The sequence below is a fragment of the Pomacea canaliculata genome, linkage group LG3, assembly GCF_003073045.1.
Source record: "Pomacea canaliculata isolate SZHN2017 linkage group LG3, ASM307304v1, whole genome shotgun sequence".
Classification (NCBI taxonomy): Eukaryota; Metazoa; Mollusca; class Gastropoda; order Architaenioglossa; family Ampullariidae; genus Pomacea; species Pomacea canaliculata.
Window position 1 is genome coordinate 33,183,309 of NC_037592.1, and position 22,720 is coordinate 33,206,028.

The window sequence follows — 22,720 nt, forward strand, 5'->3', positions numbered from 1 at the left end:
CCGGCGGTCAGCTTCTCCTGATTACAAGACGTTTAATTCGGATTGAGTATTTTTGAGGACGTACTCACAGACCAACGTTATACGGAGAAAATAAAGTTTTTTGTGGAGTTTAGGTGAGAGGAAAATCTTTGGAGAGGAGTCCGTGTTGTTGGTATACAGTATTTTCAATGAAGTCGAGGTCTGTGCATGTTGACATTTCTCTACTCACGTGTGCACAGCAGGTTACAGTCACACTGACAATACAGGATCTCCACCATGAGCACACATGTCGCCAGTAACGACAAGCGACACAGATAAAAAGAAGGAACAACAATAAGACTGTGTACAGTCACCACATTTCCTTTCTGGCTCACCATCAGGATGAGGAGGGCAAAGTCTGGCGAAGAGAAAAGAAGTTGCTGGGACTATTATACTCAACGATAACCATTTTGTAAACAACCGAAGAGTCCCAGTGAGTGAACGGTTGGTCTTGGAGCACACATTTGTGATTCATATTTTAAAATACTCTACAACAAATAAATCTTTGTCACGACCGACCATAAAATCAAAAGATTCCGTCAAACATCCGAAACAATGGGTCAACATTATTTTATTTCTATAAAAATACTAGCACTAAATCCAGCCTCTTCTGTAAATATACATACCTGTGAAAAGTACGTACAAAGAAAGAATATCATCTAAAAAACAAAGTAACTGACCAGTCCAGGTGTCCGTCACACTGCTTGGAAGTCTGTCCTTACGTTTGTCGTCAGCTCTGTCCAGTCTGTGATCCGATGACGACATTCACAAAAGAGCGTTCGTGGATAGGTTGGAGTGAGTACATCACAAACTTTCTAGTCTACTTAAAGATGAATATCTGGTAGGTTTCTCAGTAAATTGTCCGCTAGCTAGCCGTTCAGTCCCGTTGTCATGGCTACATGACCGTAGTTTAAAATCAGCAAACAGATGGATAATGTCCATTTGAACAGACTCGTCTCCTGGTCAGGTGCATCGTCCCCTGGTGCACTAGGACCGATCTGTCCTCTGGATATTTTCATGGCAGAAGAGAAAAGACAATCACTGAAGTAGTTTGCATTTCTACGGCTCAAACGATATACTTTATAGACATATAAAATAAACATACTTCTAAGCAAAACACAGGTAGATAAACGAAGTTTTCCTCCTAATTTAGTTAATATCGGAAAAACAGTATGGATTTGCAAGCATCCTAACACACACACAAACACAATCGCACGCAAGCAGCACACACGTACCGCTTTATTACAGGGTATCATCACCATCTACCCACGTCACACCGTCAGGTGAGAGTGCTGTGAATGTGAAGCATACCTGCCTGGGGGAAAGTACCCTCCTGACCACGCACTTCGTTAGACTTAGCCCTCAGAGATATTGGAGACGGGGATGCTGTCTTCAGCTTTCGGCACCCTAGTCTCGTCCTCTGTCTCAGTCGTCAATCCTTCCTTTCCGTCTTTCGTAGATGCCAACCACTTTGCCAAATATGAGCTGTTGAATACAGTTGACACACGAATCCATCAAAACATCAAGGATTATGTGTTCCTTCAGTGTGCTATGTCTGCATATGAAAACAGACCAGCTGTCAAGAATGACTATGATGATGCAAATTTTAATGTTGTTGAAAGCTAATCTACTGAAGGTCTTGGCGACGTAAACGTGTACTATCATCATGTCTGTGTTTATACCTACAAGGAATGAAGGTTCATCTCATCAGAACTAAGGATATGAGACAGTACATTAACTAAGTGGCGGAAAGAAGAGAAAGAGCTGGGGTTAAACAAACGTCGCTCGCATGTTATGGCAGGAGAGAGATAGAGCAAAAAGACAGTGGACGAATGAAATGCTTTAAAGTGGCCAAACAAAGCAGGCTACCACTGACATCAAAAGTCTTTTACAGCCAGAGTGAGTTAATTTTCTATAACCATACTCCGACTAGTGAGAGCAGCTCACCATTGCTTTAGTCTTTCCTCCTGCATCTGTTCGTCCTCTTGGGCGATCAGTTTTCTCAGCTTGGCACGCACTCGACTCTCGTCCGTCTGTTCGTCACTCTTACGTAACGCCCGCTTGTACAGCTCATCGCTTGTCCGACGCATGGACAACTGAAAATCTCTCGCAATTTTTCTGGCACAAAGAAATGATGTGTTGTAAAATCAGTATTGATGAAATCACTTTCGTATTTTAATTACTTCATATGCGTTCTCTTCTAACCTTTGATCTGTAATTGAAAAGTGAGGTTTTTGTAAGCCAAGTTTTGCCATTCAATAATCCAAGACGAAGTAATATCAAACGTGCTTACGTGTATTCAGTCAGGCGCTTAACATCCGAAAGGTTAAATATGCGGGCAGCAAACTTGCCCAAAGATCTTCCTGTGAAGGGAATGTCAACCTTCTGCCAATCAAAGAAAAAGATTTGAAAGTCTTTTCCACCGACATGGATATCACGTTTTTAAAATATTGTCGATTTGTTTCTTTATCGAACATATTTACTACCTAAAGCTCGCTCAATCGGACATTATTATTTATAAAATGCCATTCAGTATGCAGGTGAACCGGAAGTTTGGGGAATTGGTGAGAGGTCCAAATACGTTTCCTTGGTTCTTTCTCTCAACACTAGTGTGTTTATAATGTCTAGATCGATGTTTCTAACATCAAGTTTTTACTTTTTCTATCAGAGAAAATACTACTTTCATTTTTTTAATACACATTGTATTATGTACTGCAGGTAACCTCCAGCACTTTTATAACACACACAGTCACGCTACACCGTACACAGCACACTGATCCATTCTGACCTCGAGTCCTTCTTGGATATCCTCAATTGTTAATATCTCGTCTTTATTGCGCATCAGGATGAAGAAATTCACGGGGCTTAGTCCAACGAGGAGGCCATATTGGTACAGCACCTGCAATAGGTAAGCCTAGTCTTATGCTCCTGACCACAAAATGTCTAAAATCACATTTATTCCGCCTGCAATGATCACGCAGGTAAAAGCTAACAAAAATCCTAGTACTTTCAGAATAAAAAAAACTCCCAATAATCAGATTAATTCACAATGCCTTTATTCACGAACCAGAAATGATAACAAACAGGTTCACCATTCATCAGTCTTTACCTGTATTCTTCACAACGCCTGGGACACTGACGTTGGTTGATTTTGTGAGTGTGAAGATCCTCGGAGAATATTTTACTTACCATCAAAGGATCTTCGTTCAAAAGCTCCAGTTCACGATTCCTCAGGTCAACTTCTTGCCCGAGGTAGGCGCCATGCCGGATCATGATGTCTCGCCCCTTGTCAACACTATCAGGAGTTCCAGGGACTGCTCCTCCACGGACAGTTCCTAAGTCATAGACATCAGACAAAGAACTAGACCGCATGGTTGACTGCGTTCAACCAGCGCTTTAACAGACCATTCAGGCAGCCTGGTCAAGCAGAATCCATTAACAATTAAGCTAGAGTACAAAATGAATGAAAGCTAGTCTGTTATCAAGACAACATAGGTCAATGAAACTTGATACATTGCTGTATTATGCATTATTTACAAAGAGATGTCGCCTTTTTTCCATGTAATAATTAGAAACGTAACGTGCGCAAAAAATATATCTTCAAAGATCGAGTTGAAAACCACATCTATATAAGAAGACACGCAAAGAATGGACGACGTTAAAAAAAATTAATTTACAGCTTTTCTGAAAAAGCGCACATCAACATCTAAAATGCTTACGAAACCAACTAACCAATATAAGTCTTACCTATCAGTAAATAGGCTGGAACTGAACTATATATAATCTGTAACATGTGTACGTGAAAGTGTATCTAAATACGCATAACAACTGTCGCAATGTCACCAAGACAGGTCTCACCCCGAGGTCCAGCTCAGTGATACCTGTCGAGCTCAAGTTACAGAGACTCTGTAGCAGGAAGTGAACGCCCTTTGTTGTGATAGGATTGTGGGCTAACTGTAAACAAAAAAAAATCAGTTAATGTGATTAAGAATGTATTATTGGCTGACTTTCATCGCACACGAAAACATCAATTTTAAAGAAAGATAAGAATGGATTGTTGGTTAGTTACCAATGAATAAAATCATCGACTTGAAATATTTTGACAACAGTGAAGTGAACAATACATAACCCCATCTCATTAAAATATTAATTACACCAAGAGAGGGCTGTTCTGCAGCCACCAAGTTTAAATTTCTATAAAGGATGGCCAGTGCTTCTTCAGTTGAAAGTTTTGATAGACTATGTTAATATTTAGTAGTTTTATTGTAGATTGAAAAACCACAGCAAAACACCTCTTGCAAGTTATATGATTACCTAAAGTTTTCCTAAATTCCTGTTTGCTTCTACTAAACTAAATCACGATTTACGCCAAGTTTACACACGCGAAAAAGTTCTGGTGATAGGTCCCCTCCGATAGATTACCAGCTTTTCAAAAAGTTAGGTTAGGTCTACCTAAAGACCATGAATAAAGGGCTTTAGCCGCTCCGTGAGGTGAGGATTTACCCTGCGGGGTAGACTAAAAGGAGATAAGTTAAAAATAATACATAAAATGTTGGTAAGCTAATCAGCACAGCTCCTTAGGATAGTATTCAGTAACATTCAGTAGTATAATAAACTGTAATATTCCGGTCATATTCAGTAGTGTTCGGGTAATACTCACAATGCACTCATTTTCACCTTACAGTCGGATGGGATTTACCCTTTGTAATGGCAAGTTACCTTCAGCACGTTCAAGGTTGAGTTGTTCTTCAAGCCGTGCATTAGGTCACCCAGACAGCTTTCTTCGATTCTGTTGCCACTTAGGTCCAGCACTTGCAGACTCGAGCACTTATCCAGGGCTTTCCCCATTTCTTTACCGCCGTCCACGTGGAAGCCGTTCCAGGACAGGTTCACCTCCCTCAAACTATTGCTGTTCTAGAGGAGATAAGAAAGCAGATCAGCAATGTACTTGGATGATGAAAAATAAATGTCCCAACATTAACTTTTCCTGAGAATCGACACGAAATGAAAAAAAAAATGACCTGGGAGCAAGTACTGAAGTCTTCACAAAGAAATGTCCATCGTCTCCCCCGAAGCATGATTGCAGAGACTCATACTTCGTGTCTGCTGATTTAATTATTCTTGAGCAAGATGTGCTGTTTTTGCATCTTGTGTGTTGTGTATGTGTTACTGAAGTAACGTCCATGAGTTTGAAGAGGTCAAAGTCTCACCCCAATGCCGCGGGCGATGGCGACCGCTCCGTTCCGCCGCAAGTGGTTCCAGCTCAAGTCCAGCACTTCAATTGAGTCGTACCCACCTGACAGACCATGCAATGTGTAGACATGATACCCATCACGTAGCCGAGTGAAGCAAACTCTTCAGACCACTACAAATTATATTTCTACTCATGAATGATTTTCCCGTGAATTGCTAAAATAGTCTTGACAACGATGTTTACAGAGAAAACAATAAAACATTTACTATTTTCCAGACATAAAACACACTTCAAAGCTGATCTTTAAACAAAAATAAAGAAATCTGTTAACGGGAATCTGATTTTAATAGGTAAGCAAGTGATCTTTCTTTCGTTTGACAGATATTTTTGTTTCTCGTATTAGCTTTCCTGGAAATGCAGGTGGACAAACGACGCACTGGCTCACACACCTACATTCTTTCACACACACACACAGCGCTTACAATCTGATGGTAGAATTATGGACAGACACCCTCATATGCCCCCACACACGGACGAACTCATACTGTCATACACACACCACGCACAATAGACAAGGCAAACAGCGAGAAAGAGGACAGGAGAGGATAAACGACAAGCAAACTTACCGATTGCATCCCCAATCTCAACTCCACCTGTTTCTCGAAAGCAATTATGACTTAAGTTCAGCACTCTCAATAGCCTGCATTCCTGTGAACAACACATCACAGATTACTGCTTGGTGAATTACTGGGAACTGAACCCCAGGGCCTCAGCTTTCTGTCGGCTACGTCACTGTCAGTTGAAGACCAGGGTCATAGCTTGCTGCTTACTACACTACTCTTAGAGACTTAGATGAACAAGAGATAACACTCTTATGTACACGTACGACTCTCGAGCTTACGTGTGCCCTCACTTGCTTTCTTGATGCTGGCTACAATCCTTTCATCCCTCATTTCCTCCTTCTCTCTCTCTCTCTTTCCTTCTCACTAGCATCCATCCATGCATAACCGCCAAGAGATGTGGACCTTCATCAAACAACAGTCCAGTGGAACATCTATTATCTATCTAACAGTAAAGTCCTTCGTCTGAGGAGAAAAATGACAAAGGTGAACAGGGAAACGGTTTCGTCGCGCATGGCCATGCACTTCAAAGAAGAAACCAAGCAATAAAAACACACATACACGAGACAAAGTAGCTGTTGAAATATCTCACCTCGATGAGATTTCGAATTATGACGCCATCGTTTTCTTTTAAGTTATTTCCTGAAAGTATAAAACATAAAATGACGCGCAGTCTAGTTCAGTGGAAACAGCATACAATTATGAAAATTAATACCATGTATTAAAAGATAATGTATTTTCGTATTTGAATTATTAGTGTGATAATAACAAGCGACGTAAACCACAAAAAAAATGCAGATCCCAGATAATTACAAGAGATGGTTTTGTGCGAGATACAGTTTGTGACAGCACTGACCAGAAAGGTTGAGGCTGGTGACCACGTCTAGTTCAGGTATGGCTTTAGCGATGGGGCTGACGCCTTTCCTCCCCAGGTTGTTGTTGGCCAGGTTCTGTAGAAACAATCAAAAGAAATACCTGAACATTTATGAAATGTTTGGTCTCAGTATTAACAGACAACTCTAGAAATTAACGGCAGCCTTCCAAATGAGAGATTCATGAACACTTAACACTACCTCCTGTCTCCTTGATCTATTTTTCCATTACCCCCAAGCCCATGTGCTACGGTCTTCCATTTGCAAATAATAAAGAGGAAATATAGACATATAGCTAATCTACCCATATTAAATGAGGCCCTGTGATTACGAAATAGGAACAAACTCTCGCCTCAATGATACGGAATATTGAACATTTACACATAAAACATGCAGTATAGCATGAATAATACCACACAGTACAACATAAGCCATAAATGAGAAAATAGAATTTTATCATCATGTGGAGGAAACGGACAATAAAGTATGGTTGTTGTCCAGTCTGCCTGGTCTTACATTCTAAGAGGTACAATGAAATTTCAGCATTGTGTAAACCAGACTTCATATTTTGCCACGTCTCCCGTGTCTGTTCTTCCAACATTTAAACTAAAGCCTCCATATTTGATGTTAGAGAAAGAGACTCAAACACAAAGCCCATCACAATCAACGATAAAAGAAACATCCGTATATATTTTTTCAAGATTGCAAGAAAACAAACAAGGGGAAGACGTAGAGTGAATGGAAGAGGACGAAAGGACAAAGAGATGATCACCGATTGCTTTAGGAACACGAGGTGTGGGTGTCAAGGAAAAACACCACAAACAGATTTTTGTCAAGAGTAGAAAAAAGAATAAGATGAATTCATCCAGTCCTCCTCCTACAATGATAGAAAGAGTACGCATTGATGTGTTTTTGACTAATTCACTGACATCTCTACCTCTCCTTTCTCTGTCTACCTATTTCTCTACACACGATAAAGACACTACGATACTTGCACGAAACATCTAACCTTGCATGCGGGTTCTAGAATAACCTCTCTCTTTAGATGAATAATCATTCCAGCTCTATAATAGTATGATTAATTTCCTACAGCAACTATAGAACATCCTGTAAGAGGTGTACTGGAAGCCATTACAGCAAACAGCAGATACCAGTTCTCGGATGAAGGTGTTTTCCCTCAGCACTTGAGCAACATAGGAGCCTCCCGCAATCCCCATGTTGTTTCCCATAAGATTTATTGACGTCACAGTGGTGTTTTTCTGCAAGCAGCGAAATCAGATTGCATGCAAGAGTTGAGCAAAATACGAAGTTCCACTTTGACAGTAACTTGCTACTGTTGCCTTTGTACCCGGGCGCGCAACATGATGTGTCACAACAAAGTTCTTATGTGACAAACCGATAGGCAACTTTTTTTAATGTGAACCCAAAGATAAAAGTAAGACAATAAGTTCGGTTGGTCTAGGTTTTAGCTAGCTGGATGTTGGAAAGAAGACTACAGCAGCGAGGACACGTTCTGGAAGCATTTAAGCGATGAACAGTTATGTGTCAGTACATCGAGAGTTGTAGGCAATGCCACTGATTATAATGATAAATGTTGATGTAAAAGAGAACGACGACGACGATGATGACGAAGACGACAACGACGACGCGATAATGATGATGATTACCATCAGAGCAATGCACAGCGCGCGGACACCTTGACTCCCCATCAGCTGATTGCGGACATCCACCGTGGTGAGGCAAATGTTCCTGATGATGATGCTGTTGGGCAAAACGTTCATCATCTTGCATGCCTGCAGGTAAATGTTCTGGCTGTTGGTCAGCTCCGTCGACCGCTCACCCTCGTCTTCCTCTGAATCCGACAGCAAGACCACCAGTCGCGTGCATGCGTGCGTTCCAGACAGGATCAAGGGAAGAAGAAAAACGGAAGTGAATGAAGGAGAAAAGAAGCTAGAGACAAAATTAGTAGATGTTTTCACAGAGGGATGCAGGTCAGATACTGAAACATATTGAATTAATTATTTGCAACATCTTTGTACATTTCATTTTTTATCTTTGTTTTTGTCGCTTTATCCCCAAAGAGAAAGCCAGTGACCTCACGCTAAGCTTTCAGTGTTCAGTGGGTCTCTCTCTCGTCACCCTCAAACATACACTCACCATCATAATCGAAGTCATCAGGGATAGCGTCCTTGTCGTACTCCAGGTGTTCAGTGGAAACAACACTGCCCACCAAGCCCTGTTGCTTGGTGACATTGAAGCGCGTCTGCTTTTGTCGTCTGCGAACGTGAGCCGACGCCGTAATCTGCTCTCTCGTTGAGTACCTGCGAAATCTCGTGGCGATCTCGTACGCAGTTTTCGCTACAGGTCTTCTCACAGGACACCATTCCTCCATCTGGACACGAAGTCATTTCGTCTGCTCGTTAAATGCTTTTAATCAGCGAGAGGAACTGAACAGAAAACTGTGGGTTATTGTGCCTTCTAACGGCAAAAGTACCATGAAATAGCTGTTCACGCGTGACGAAAGATCTTGTGTCAGCGTTACTTCAACGATGCGCGCTCAGTATCATCAGTAACAATTGTTTCGAGCATCTCTGCACGTGCGCAGTAACAATGATGTCACATACCTTGAAATCGCCGGTAAGTAGCGCCCATGGCAAGAACATTACACCTTTAGAAACATCGATGGATGGGTCACTAATGGCGGTCTGTCGATTTTCACTCCTATTGTTTATCGTCAAGTGTGAATCGGACATCTTGATGAAACCTTTATGATAAGGTCTTAGAAGTTCAGATTTCCATTCGAACGGGTTGGGATGTTTTCAATTTTTCTAAGCTGCCCAGGAAGAATATAAAAAATATATATATATGCAGGTTTTTTTTTTTTTTTTTTTTTTTTTTTTTTTTTTTGGGGGGGGAGTCAAATAACTTAAAAACATATCTTTAAAATGAAACCGTATTTTAACAGAAATAACTTTCTGAAAGTATACAGTAAATATTATAAAAGAGCTGCCGATACCATATAACTGCTGACGGGATAAGGAGTAAAGGATTCAACAAGAGGCAGCCAATAACGTAACATCCTTTTACTATGACCGTTGAGGGAACCGTGAGATGGAACTAGCATGAGATACTGACTAGAAAAAAAAACAACAACAACAACACCACACTGTGATGCCTGTCCACCTGTAACCCACCTGTCTAAAGTTAAGCATGCCAGTCAAACGTCCGCTGCATCTGTAGGTGCTTAAGTTCAGGGTACGCACGACACGTAATGGCTCTCCTCTCCCACATGTCATCCTGCACAGCAATATGTCCACAGTTTAGCATGAACTTTGAACTTGTGTGGCTCAACCTGGAACTAACCTTACGTTCTGTAAGGTGACCCTATTTGTTTTAGATCCGAGAAATGCAACACAGCGGAGTGGAACTCGGCAATCAGACCACTGCAGTGTCTTGTCACAGTAGTTATAATTTCCATAGTAATTATCTCATTGTCACAATAATTTTAATCTACATTGCAAAGAAACTAACCAACTGCCCAACATTTGTAATCCGCCAATACCGCAGTAATTATAATCTGCTTCGCCAGCATCTACAAATGTGATTTATTTGATCAACGATGACAAAGCCTCTTCATTCTAACACTGTCGAATAAAATATTAAGGACAAATGAGGACAAACGTTTGACCAAAGATTTTTGCAATGACGCCAAGAGGGAGAGGATAGCACGAACTTTAAAGTTTCTTGTGGAAGAAAATTATCTTCCCTCCCACCACCTCCCACATTTGCAAACTAATTTCAATCTCAATTCTTCTGTGCGCGTGTGTGTGTGTGTGAGAGAGAGAACACTATGACTACACCGATCATTTCTTTAAAGATTCGCTCTTGATTTTCTTACTAGAAATTGACTTTGTTAATTTTCTTATAATTATATTTCAGTAAACATCTCTTATCAGAATAGAATCGCTTAAGTCTTATAAAATACATTTTTCTAGCGGCTCCTTTCATCAGTCAGGCTATAATCGTCCATGGCAGGAAGATCACAGAGAACATTTTATCCTGATAAAATGCTGTCCGCCTTGTTTAGAGTGGCTGATTATTATACAATCGTTGTTGCCTCGTGCATTTCCATACTTCTTCAAGCTAATTCCAGAAAGGTAGGTCTCAACATATCGTGTTATCAAGACACTAAGAAGTAATGGCAGCTACGTACCTGAAGTCCTTCATTTTACAGACGTTAGGAAGTTACGTCAAACTTTTTCCGCCCCACCAGTGACGTCAGTGTTAGGCAAACTCGATCTTTTTTTAAAGATTTATTGGAGAGCACGTTTGGTACAAGCAGCCGCGGAAATTCCTGTCTCATTAAATGAATGTTATATATTTGTGTCTTTGTTTTTCTTTATTTAGTTGTGCCATGGCGTCGTGCCCGTCATCCCTTATCGGGAGGTGGACATTGTCGACACACTGAAATACCAGGGTAACATCTTCAACAGATTTCTCTGGGATTCCAGCACTGAAACCATTCTGAAGAAGACCCAACAGCATTTCTTCCTCCTTCGAAAACTGATGCCTTCTTCGAAGGATCAAAATATCTTCGGATTGTGCGCAACTTCTGAACGCTACTGTGAGAGTGAATTTAGACGACACGCGGATCTGAATCGTGATCGTACGAGTGTCACAGACAAGGGTTATTGCCCCTGACTGTTAGGGTGAGCAGGAGTCGTTCCCCTTGGTTCCATGAAAGGGGAAGGAACGAGTTTTATATATATATGTAAGAGAGTGAGCGAAGTGTTCACATGAGTCACGGCTATTTTTGGTGATTTGAGTTTCGGCATTTCCAAAGACGTCCAAGTCGTGAGACGCAAAAGATTTGCTGTGTGATGGGAATTAATGTAATTCCTTGCCGAGCAAAGGTACGTATATTGATCATACGTTATTCTTTTAATCGCCACTAATACACTATGGTAACTGCAGGTGAAATGGAATTTTGTGTAAGAAAGAATGTATGTGCCTTTAAATAAGATATGTGCCTTTAAATAAGATCACTCATAAAGTCACGAGAATAGCAAGAATTACGTAAGGGGGAGGAGTTAGAGCTGAGAGGAGAGCACCCTGTGTACGTACGACCATCACTTTCACGGAACCCAAGTGTTTGCACCCCTATAGGGGACGTAGCCCACATCTGCAGAAGAATATCGACGATCTTCAAGTATCGGCCGTCTATGTATCAGCCACATTATAACTGGCGGGAACACAGAAGACTTTTGAGTCGTCTCCCCAAGTGTCAACAACCGGCGCCGTGGAGTAACGACGTGACGACATCGTTCCCATAGCGAGACGTGTCTCTCGGCAACTCTGGAAGTGGTGGATTACTGGGAGTACCTGAATATCGTCTGCGATATACCGGCGACACCGATTTCCATCGGACCACCGTGTTGCGTGCAGCAGCTGTTCTTTCAAGGGAAAATTCTTGGGTTTTGCGTGTGTTGTGGACCGGACAGTACTGAAAGTGTTACTTTTCTGTCTACTGCCTCCTTATTGGAGACAGTCCCGAGACACTCATCTGGGAAATAAAGCCTGGGACATAATTTAAATGTCTGAGAAAAAGAAGTATTGGATGGCAAGGTGGCTGTAATAGATGCTTTTGAACTTATATTGTGGCATAACTGAGCTCGGTATTGAAGTATTTTATGACTTTATGAAAATATCAGTCAATAGTATATTTATGGTTTGATCTGTGGATAATTGCAGTTCCCTCTGTAGGCATAAACCCGTCAATATAACAAACTTGACGCCCATACAGGTCTGTGTTTTGTGACATCTGCTGAGAATGACTGTGACAGAGGGTTTGTCTAGTGTGGCAGGTATGAATGTCATGGTATTTATTACAAAGCTATCTCGTCAAATGCAAAAGACTGGCGGGTCATTTATGCTAAGCGGACAATCATTTATGGCGGTTATTGCTCCTCATCATTTGAACAAATTAGCCCCTTTAATATTACCATACAAGTCTTTTGCTTGATCAATCTTTGCTGATTTTGCTCCTCAGACAAAGAAAGAATGCCAAGCCTTTTTTTCTACAAGCACATTGTCAGCTACTTTATTTCAAACATTTCGTGTTAGGGCTTAACTTTTCTTTTTTAGTGCTTGCTTTTACTCTTCTCTTGGCATATATATGCTTAAGTTTTCCACAAAGTAGTTATGCAGTCCAATAAATTCACACAAAATGTAGGCCACTCTTTTTGCTGTAGTTTTCATAAAAGTGTAGCATTTCAGCACTTATACCAGGCTTCACTGTTGCTAACGCAATGTTAAAATGCCTGAGTGCAACTCTTTCACAGTTGATGTCCTCCTGAAGTGCAGATAAAGCAGCCTCATTGCAAACTGCTGTCAGCTGAAAGTGGAAATCGAAAAATGTGGCATCATAAAACATTCACTGCACATTGGTCAATAGAAGAACTAAGCATCAAATTTCATATCCTTGTTGACAACAAGTTCATATGATGCAAAATAAACATGGAGAATATGCTTATAGGTTATCACCATGCATCAAATTAGTGACAGACAAGATTTACAGATTTTCCCCAACCAACAAGATTTTTTCTGTCATTGTTTTTAGTTAAAAGCACTCAGAAACGTAGGGTGTTTTCAAATAATTAAACAGTTGTACATGTACTCAAAGAATATTAACCACACTTTCTATTACATCAGTCATATGGATGCAGTACAATGTATTGTAGACTATAGCAATGTACCAAACAGTGTAAGTATTAATAGGTGCTGATTTATGCTGCAAATTTAAATACACCTCAGCTCCAGAGTATTGTTCGGTTTGTTTTGCTAAATCATCCAGCACCACATCTTCTGCTAATGGCATCTTCCTTACTGAAATCTGCAAGATTTCTCTTCTTGTGGAAAAATCTGGCAAAGGCACATACAGAATTCTGTCGATGCGTCCTGGCCTCAAAAAAGCCTGTAAGAAATCATCAACATAATAATAAAGATTCTACATAATATCAAGACTGTTGTAGCTTTCAAAGCAAAAAGTAATCTCACATTTTATTTTCTGTACAATTATAGACCTAATCAACTAATATAGAATATCACCTGAGATAATTTCTTCCAATTTAGTCTTTAAAATGTATGAAACTGATTGATATGCCTACCTTGTCAATCATGTCAGGACGATTGGTAGCTGCTACAATGGTGACACCTTGCAGTCTTTCAATGCCATCAATTTCTGTCAGTAATTGTGTCAGCACCCGGTCGGCAACATTGCTGGTACCACCTGAGCTGAGGGAGGGCAGGAGGATTAGTTTAGTTTACTGACAAACTCAGATAAGGTGTCAGTGATGTGTGTGATGCTGTAGGTGTGCACAAGAATATCCTTGATGTAAGTTTGCTTGCTTGTTTTATGTATAATTATCCCTTGCCCATTTTTTTTCATTGGCTAATATTTTTCACAGTTTAATTCTGTTAACACTGCACCTTGCAACGTACCTTATTTCTTATTTTAATTTCTAACTTTTACTTTTGTGATTAGAGCACCTTCCCATGCCAATTGCCAACTAGGACAAATAAAAATGCTCATTGTCGTTGAAAAACTACACCTTTTAATTCCCAACATTCATTTACTAAACCAACAATTTTTCGCTCTGCCAGAATGTTACCAAACTAAATATTATAGCCATAACTTTTGTTTCTCTTCATATCAGTAACTCTCTCAGACAGTATGTTAATACCATTGAGAGTTGCTCGATCTGTTAAAAAGAAACCCCCTAAAAAACCAATGCCAATAATATAGAAAAATGTAAATTACTAACTTTACTTTTAATGCTATACTATTAATATTGATTTACCTTCCTCTCTCAACAGCTAATACATCGATCTCATCAAAAAATATGATGGATGGGGCTGCAGCTCTAGCTTTGCGGAAAACCTCTCGCACAGCTCTTTCTGATTCTCCAACCCATTTGGTAAAGAGTTCTGGACCCTGAAATGAAATTATTGTCATTACAAGCCTATCCCATCTCACTGGAACAATAAATTCATTGACATCATTTACAGTTATGAGAGCAATAACAATTGTAAGGAATGTTTTTCCCATCTAATTTTTTTTTGCAAAATGAAAGCAGAAGTGAAAAATAACCAGATGCTGGAAATATGAAAGACTGGTAGACTTCACCTTGACAGCCAGAAAATTCAGTCCACTCTCAGTGGCCAATGCCTTAGCTATCATTGTTTTAGAACATCCTGGAGGTCCATACAGAAGCACACCACGGGGTGGTGAGATTCCAAGCCGTGTAAATGATTCAGGATGTTGCAAGGGCCATTGAACTGCCTGCTGCAGTTTTAATTTAATTTCTGCTTGTCCTCCAATATCTTCCCATTTCACCTGTTGACAAAATAAAGCACAATGTCTTTACATCAAGCAAATAGGAAATAAAGAAGACTCCACAGAAAGCCTATTCCATTACTGATTAATAAAATATTTTACTTCTGAAATTTTCAGGTAATTCTGAAAAATAACAAAAATCAAATGTTTCCAGCAAACTCTAAAAAAAGAACACCGAAGAACAAAATCATAAGAAACTTATTAGCACATCAAATTGTCAAATACTACACATCAATAAAAAATAATAATCTCTTTATTATGTTTTTTTTACACTGTTTATAGTACCTATATCCCTTCATATCTTTATCCATTGCTTTACATTCTATTCTTGTACTTCATCTTTATGTTGTTCAATATGCCTATATGTATCTCACCATCCATTCTGTTATCTAATGTTCATTTATCTTTACTGGTCTGTGCGGAGAGTGCAACCTATCTTGGTCATGCTGCATGAAACAAGTACACATTATTATGTTTTGTACTAACACATCAATCTCTTCCCATGCAAAAAAACTTTCTGCAGACATTAAAAAACAATTAAAAAAAATAGAACAAAGTACTGTATCAACCTGCCCCTGCTTCTTCATAACAGCTGTCAAGTAGGCATCAGCAAAACCATGTTGTATCTCTAGATCGCTGCTGATCATATGTGTGAAAGAGGCACTTTTCAGCCAGATAAAGTATTTATGACTAATCATCTGACGAATTCATCACTGTATCAGTACCTGTCAATAGCTGACTTCTTACCTCTGGAACTTCAAGCTGCACCTCTCTCATGGCACTGGGAGAAATCTGCTTAGCAGCTAGCAGCAGATCTTCACATGTTAAAACATGCATCATTCCTTCCTTTTGACTTAAACGTCTCACAGCACATAGTTTTGCTAAAAATAAATAAATAAAAAATACTCAAGAGTTAAGTATGTAAATGGATTTGTTCTACATCAGTTTATGCTGCTAGTTCTAATAGTTTCAGAATAAAGTTATTAATAAACAGTAAAAATACTATTTCTAAAATTGTCTGATTATTTTTTCATACACAGTACTACACAATAGACTTCCAGGCTAAGGGCACATTCATCATCTTCCATCACCCATTGTCTTTGTGCCTAACTTATACATACTATACAGACAAACATAACTGAGAAGCAAAGGTAAAACAAGTGAAATTTAATTTATAGACATTTCATAATTTTTACTTGCCTCTGGTTTACCTTGCTCCACCCAATGCACTGGGCACAGAAACACTGCTAAGTAAAATATGAATAGTAAATGCTTAATGAATGACAAGCAATTTCTTACAAATGATATTAAAAAATGAATAGTTGCAAATCTTCAGCATAGCTTCTCACCCTTCTTTAAGAGAGCTGTCAAGTCGGCACCTACAAAACCATGTGCTGCATCTGAAACGGCCTTTAGATCAGTTTCTGATATGTTGTGTGGAACATCGTGCAGGTGTGCTTTTAATATCTGAAATGTCAATGTAAAATATTGATACTGTTCTAACAGATGTAACAGATATGGATGATAACAGATTTTAATAAAGCTCCAAACCAATATAAGCAACTTGAAACAGATTACATTATAAACAAACATAACTCTATTAATGATGTGTAAAATGCAGAGATAAGGAGTAATTAAATGCAAGTTACAAAAAGTTTTAAGTCAGAAAAATTATTACAAAGCATGAATAGTTTAGAGTGGAGCTAGGCAAAATAATGGCAGGCATTGTAATAAACAAGCAGCATTCGTTAAAGAGTATCAAAATGTTTTATATCTACCAGCAGTCTCTCTGCGGCAGAAGGCACACTAGTTTCAATTTCATAATCAAGGCGGCCAGCCCTACGTAAGGCAGGATCAATGCTGTCAGGTTTACTGGTTATACCAAGAACATAACACACAACTTTGGACTCTTTCTGTAAAGGTAAGAGATGAAAAAGAATGTGTAAACATGGCTGTATATTCCTCATAAATTTCTTGATCTTGAAATAATTTAAAGCGATATCTTATGTATAGATACACACGTGTGTAATACAAATAAAGCACTGCCCATTCAGTGAACATTAATTAATGGTAGAATATTTAAACTTTAATACTTTAGTCATTCATGAGACAGTCTCACATATGTTACCATTTTGAAAGTATCTCAACACTTGACACAAAAGTGTAACATACATCTGAAAGTCCATCAAGCAAGGTGAGCAAAGTGGTCGCAACACGCTTTTCTAAATCGGAATGAGTGTTGGCTTGAGAAGGACACAGTCTGTCCAGTTCATCAAAAATAATCAAGCTAGGGGATCTGCAGAAAAGTTTTACAATTATAAGACACATAACATTCTTTTTTCTTGTTCTCTCATTCTTATGGTGAAGCATAGCCAATGCAAAATAATCGTAAAGACTATGAAATTATGTACCACAAAACTCTTATGCTCTCTCTCTATGCTTTTTTTCTCTCTCTCACACACACACATTCACATCAGAAAAAAAATTGCTTCACCATATAATTTATACTTAAAAGATGTTTTATTACAAAACATTCAGAGATAAAGTAAGAAAAAAAATGGTTTGAAAAATAAAAGTGACTGTGATAGTGCATTAAATGGTAAATATACATTCTTTATCTCTAAAAGAAAATAATTAGATATTAGATGGACCAAGAGATACAGGACAAATAATTAAAACAAAACCAGTTGCTTTCAAAGATCTCACCTTTTTGCTGCTAACTGAAAGATGTCTTTTAGCTTTTTCTCTGTCTCTCCATAAAATCTGAAATATTATGGCATGTTTCTATTTTTGACAGCAATGGAGTTTGAAGTTTTATCTTATCCTGAGTAGAGAATGTAAAGAGGACTTTAACTAGCAAATTAGAATTACTGAACTGACACTAAGTTCTGGACATGAAAGGATATTAAAAATGCTAACTTGACATTTGTCACTTACAATATTTATACTATATACAGTCCACTCAATTTATATGTACATTATCTGGGCAAAACTTTAAGCATTCCTGTTTTCAGCAGTGATAATTTCTCCTGTTTTTATACTCTATGACAGCAACCAGTTTAATCAATGATTGCACTTTGCATTTACTAATGATACCCCCATTTAACAGCATCAGCAACTGGTTTGACCTCAATATTACACTAAGCACATAGAGATATTGGCAGCAAAAGCTTAGATCAACAACTCACACAAATTTAAACTTAAAAATCAGGAATAGTCACTTTACAAGACAAGCTGTAATAACTTTAACAATATTTATTACATCTTGATGCACATACATACAAATACAGTGAACAAGCATGCCTACATGTGTACACATATACATATGCGCCACAAACACAGCCATATTATCACTTGCTCTATCTGTGAAAGCAATAACAATCCTTATACCAGAGAGCCAAAATCTTACTTGCTCAGGAGCTCAGTACAACCAGATATGTAAATAGAAAACAATGACATTTCATTGGCAATCGCTTTTGCCAACATAGTTTTTCCTGTCCCACGAGGCCCAAAGAGCAAAATTCCTCTTGGTCTGGGATCACCTTTGAACAAAAAAGATAAGGATAAACAATAGATAATATATAATTACGACCTTTAACACTATTAATGTGTTTGCAAGCTGCATGTGTGTGTATACTGTGTGTACATGGATGCATTCATCCCAGTGTGCTTGAGTGCATCTATCTTTGTAGTTGTATGTATCACAGCTCATTAAAATCTCATTAAAACCAGAACTCTGTAAACCCAACTTGTTCTCAATTCAAGGAAATGTGATCAATTACACCTCTTTTCTGCTTTATAAGGTTGACTGTCTATTCAAACAAATTACACACTGGCTATCAGCTTCTTTGTGCTTCTCTACAAACTTCTGAAACCACTGTTGAGCCAGTACAAAAAGTGTAGGTGTTGTACTTTCCAATCACTACTATAAACAATAGCTGTGCTTAAAGGTCTCACCATAATGTGTCAGAAGATCAGATCTTTGTGGACAAACTTGAAAAGTTTCTGAAATGGATTTGATCTGTTTGTCCAGTCCACCAATGCAGTCAAATGTTATTTTTTTCTCGGTGGTAGAATTTGAAATGGATCCTTTGAAATGTGAAAGCACAAATTTTGTTTGAGCATTCACTTTAGCAAATCTGTTGAAATCCATTTCTGATTTATTTCCTGACTGATGTATAGTTGGTGTTTGGAAATACTCAGCTCTTTCAAAACATTTCTCAGGTGTTTGAAGTTTAGGTGATAACATACTGCTTGCAGATAAATTAAAATCTGAGATTCTTAATGGTGTGGATGATGTTGAAACGTCCAAAATATCTTTAGGATCAGACACCCCAGAAATATTAAGCGCTGACAAATCTTGACACAAAACACTTTCATTTGGTGCTGACAGTTTCATTTCAAAAGGGTATGTAACTGGAAGTTCAACTTGTAATTTCTTGATGCAGTAAGAGCATGAGATTCCAAAATATTGCACTGTATAAACACTGCCTTGCATGATGTACTTTCCTTCTAAAATTAAGAAAAAAAGGGAAGAAAAGTATATCACAAAATATGCTATCTTCATGTTACACTTTTAAACTCATACACGCACCTTCCTTCTCTCACACACACACATGTAAAAAAAAAAGTTAATGATTTCTGCTATGAGTTATTACGTACATCTGTAATTTGTTCATAAAAGACTTTAAAAACCTTATTTTGCTCATCAAAAATTCTAAATTATCAAACTCAAGAATGTATAAATCAAGGGAGACCATAGTTCTAAAAGAATTTGTGATTACACAGCTGTTTACTTTAGCAATCTAATTTTAAAAGATGGAAACAAACTCATATACATAAAAATATCAATATACCCATTTTCAGGCTTAAATACTGCAGAAATTCATCTTTCAGGAAAATATCATTCAAAGTCCTAGAAAAAAAAAAATCAGATACAGAACATGATGAAAATTTAGCTATCCCACAGATTAATATGAAAGCCAATATTTAGGAACAGATTGTAGTAACAGATGATGGTAACATTGGTTAAACAAAGCATCAGTAAGAAACTGCTTACATACTGTAACAAACCAAGCATAATCAAACAACGACAAAAAGTTGATAAATACAGTTACACCTTGTTCAACAAGATAATTAGTGCTTAGAAGAATGGGCTATGACTGCTCTGACAAATCTCAAGCAAGCAATTACCTTATTTCAATTTCAACCTCTTCAGCTATCCTTCCAGCATCCTTGAAAATCTGAACAGTGACCAGATTCCCAGCTTCAAAGTGTATTTCTTCTTGCAATATTGATGTTTTTGGCAAAACCACACTTACAGGGTGGAGACTGGTATTTGGCCATGCCCGCAAGACATGTGAATCATTCAGTATACACAACTGACCAATCTGAAGATCACAGAGCAGCATGGATGCAGGGTGCATAAGCACATGCTGCTCTTTGCATGTAGGCAAGTCTATTGCATCTGAAAGTGAAAGGACATACAGATAATGAAAGTGCTGCTTTCATACTGTTGTCCTATACATGTTTTAAACTGGAAAGTTACCCGACACTACGATTCTCACAAACAGGTATCTAGATCTTCATGACCTACCACATTTTGTGGTTTGCGTTTATTTCCATATTCAACCCTGCATGTAGCTTGGTCTTCTCAAGTGTACTTCATAAATAATACTTCTTTACAAGCAGTGTTCTTCTGCAGTGTTGTTTGGAAACGGGCATCTAGAAGTATCACAAATTTATTTCAGATCTACTAGTATTTTTGTATCCATCCCCAGCTCCTTTAAGTAATTCATTTCTCTTTAACTCCATCTACGCACTAAAGAATGTACATCTTTAGATATTTTGTAAGCTCTTGCTGAAACTAGTGTTTAGTTTTATTTATTTATTTTTTTTGCATCTCTGCTTATGTGTACTCTCAGGTGACTAAATAATAAATGCAAAATTTATGTAGCACATACTCACACTCCTAAGGAGCATGCTCTTTGCACTTAAGAACAAGAATGAGACACGAGCAACATACGATGGGACAAAAGAACAAACAACATATGAACAACGAAATAAAGGTCAATGACGAAATAAATGACGAATATAGATAAATCAATAACGGATTAATGACAAATATAAAAATAAAATAATAACCTGACAAAGCTTGGGAAGAGACAGTAGCATGGAGTACTCCATCCTTAATAAATCCATGGACGATTGGCTGTCCAGATTTACAGCTTTGTTGGTGACTGGAAATGTCCAATCTATGGACGATGCGACCGCAAATCATGCATTCATACCAATCTTCTCGCTTTGTCTTCTTCTTGGATGGCATTGCTAATACTTTCTGGAATTTTATTGAACTTCTGATTCAGATTACAGAAATAGATTTCTAAAAAATTTCGTTGTAAAATCTAGCGAAGCTATTTTTGTGAACTAATTTTATGCTGTACAATCATAAACTTCTGATCTAATGTGTGTCATAATGTTGAGAATTAATATAGTATGGTAGTTGCATTCTGTAAAGCGAATGCGCACAGCGAAGAATGTATAGTAAACTCTCATCTATCAGCGTTAAGCATTTTCTACTTATTCGAAGACAAAACATATAGTATTTACAGACATATTCGAACTTCATTAGCTTCAAAATCGTTCGTCTTTTTCGTTTCCCAATAGTTTGTGATCGTACCACGGACGTATACAGGTCTGCCGATGTTAAAATTTCACGGTGATTTGATGATGTCTCAGGTAGAATCACGGACCTTCATTTACTGGATGAGTGTCTCATGCGTTGCCTCTTTGCCCTATGCTGACACCATTTGTCACAAACCTTACAAGCAAGGACTTCACTTCCGTTTCCGATTTCAAAATGGCGGATCTTCCTAATCTCGAAAAAGTAGATTTTCTGTCATCAGAACCTTATTTAAAGACGATTGATGAAAACATGACACGCCCTCTAGTCTCCTTAATCTTTCTAACACTAACCCTAAGCTCCTGTGCTACGGTCTTCCATTTACAAATAATAAAAGAGGAAATATAGACATATAGCTAATCTACCCATAATAAATGGAGCGTTATGGGATTACGAAACAGGAAAAACTCTCGCCTCTATGCTACGGAATCTTGCACGTTTACACATAAAAAATATAGTATAGCACGAATAATATACCCACAGTACAACATAAGCCATAATTGAGAAAATAGAAGCCTATCATCCTGTGGAGGAAAAGGACAAAAAAGTATGGTGGTTGTCCAATCTGCCTAGTGTCAGGTTCTTACATTTTGGGAGTTATAAATTTCCGCAATGCGTACACCAGTCATCATATTTTGCTACGTCGCCATCTGACGAGATCAGGGGAAGCGATCAATTTATATTTCTGATAAATTCGATCAGTGGTTTATAATGACGTATGGATGTTCAGCGGACTGTTTACTAGAGACAAGTGATGATGTTACCGGGCACAAGCTGCAGTGTCTTGCATGCCTGCTGGTTAAACAAGTGTGTCTAAAAGTCTACCTCGCACACACTAAAATCATGAATATTTGGATCTAGACTTTGACAATGGCCTCTTCCCCAAGAAACTGCACCCGAAAGCCCTTAATATTGGGCATGTGCACGATTTCAAATATA

General features: G+C 38.4%; 2 protein-coding genes across 6 annotated transcripts; both read right to left on the minus strand.

Moving 5' to 3' along the window:
* Positions 1-2,806: 2,806 nt before the first annotated feature.
* Positions 2,807-10,048, minus strand: LOC112559830 (leucine-rich repeat-containing protein 74B-like). 2 transcript variants are annotated; one of them, XM_025231280.1, is made up of 13 exons: positions 9,899-10,048; positions 9,329-9,537; positions 8,862-9,096; positions 8,372-8,556; positions 7,856-7,963; positions 6,689-6,782; positions 6,425-6,474; positions 5,839-5,920; positions 5,229-5,314; positions 4,738-4,932; positions 3,877-3,972; positions 3,208-3,353; positions 2,807-2,917 (listed from the first exon to the last, which is right to left on the minus strand). In XM_025231280.1, the coding sequence occupies exons 2-12, from the start codon at positions 9,455-9,457 to the stop codon at positions 3,288-3,290; spliced, it is 1,326 nt and encodes a 441-aa protein (XP_025087065.1). In that variant the 5' UTR covers positions 9,458-9,537; positions 9,899-10,048; the 3' UTR covers positions 2,807-2,917; positions 3,208-3,287. The 2 variants fall into 2 exon arrangements, with proteins under 2 accessions (XP_025087065.1, XP_025087066.1); XM_025231281.1 differs by lacking the exon at positions 7,856-7,963.
* A 2,726-nt stretch (positions 10,049-12,774) lies between these two features.
* LOC112559831 (spermatogenesis-associated protein 5-like) lies at positions 12,775-22,679 on the minus strand. Of its 4 annotated transcripts, none has more exons than XM_025231282.1 (16): positions 21,709-22,263; positions 21,244-21,436; positions 20,293-20,566; positions 19,956-20,014; positions 19,057-19,611; positions 18,509-18,641; positions 17,806-17,862; positions 17,272-17,395; positions 16,878-17,012; positions 16,449-16,566; positions 15,847-15,980; positions 14,890-15,099; positions 14,564-14,697; positions 13,871-13,997; positions 13,513-13,677; positions 12,775-13,098 (listed from the first exon to the last, which is right to left on the minus strand). In XM_025231282.1, exons 1-16 carry the CDS (start codon positions 21,712-21,714, stop codon positions 12,922-12,924), a joined length of 2,601 nt encoding a protein of 866 aa, XP_025087067.1. In that variant the 5' UTR covers positions 21,715-22,263; the 3' UTR covers positions 12,775-12,921. The 4 variants fall into 4 exon arrangements, 3 of the variants coding, with proteins under 3 accessions (XP_025087067.1, XP_025087068.1, XP_025087069.1); XM_025231283.1 differs by having other exon boundaries at positions 21,779-22,258; XM_025231284.1 differs by lacking the exon at positions 21,709-22,263 and adding an exon at positions 20,696-20,823 and having other exon boundaries at positions 21,244-21,381.
* Positions 22,680-22,720: the final 41 nt, after the last annotated feature.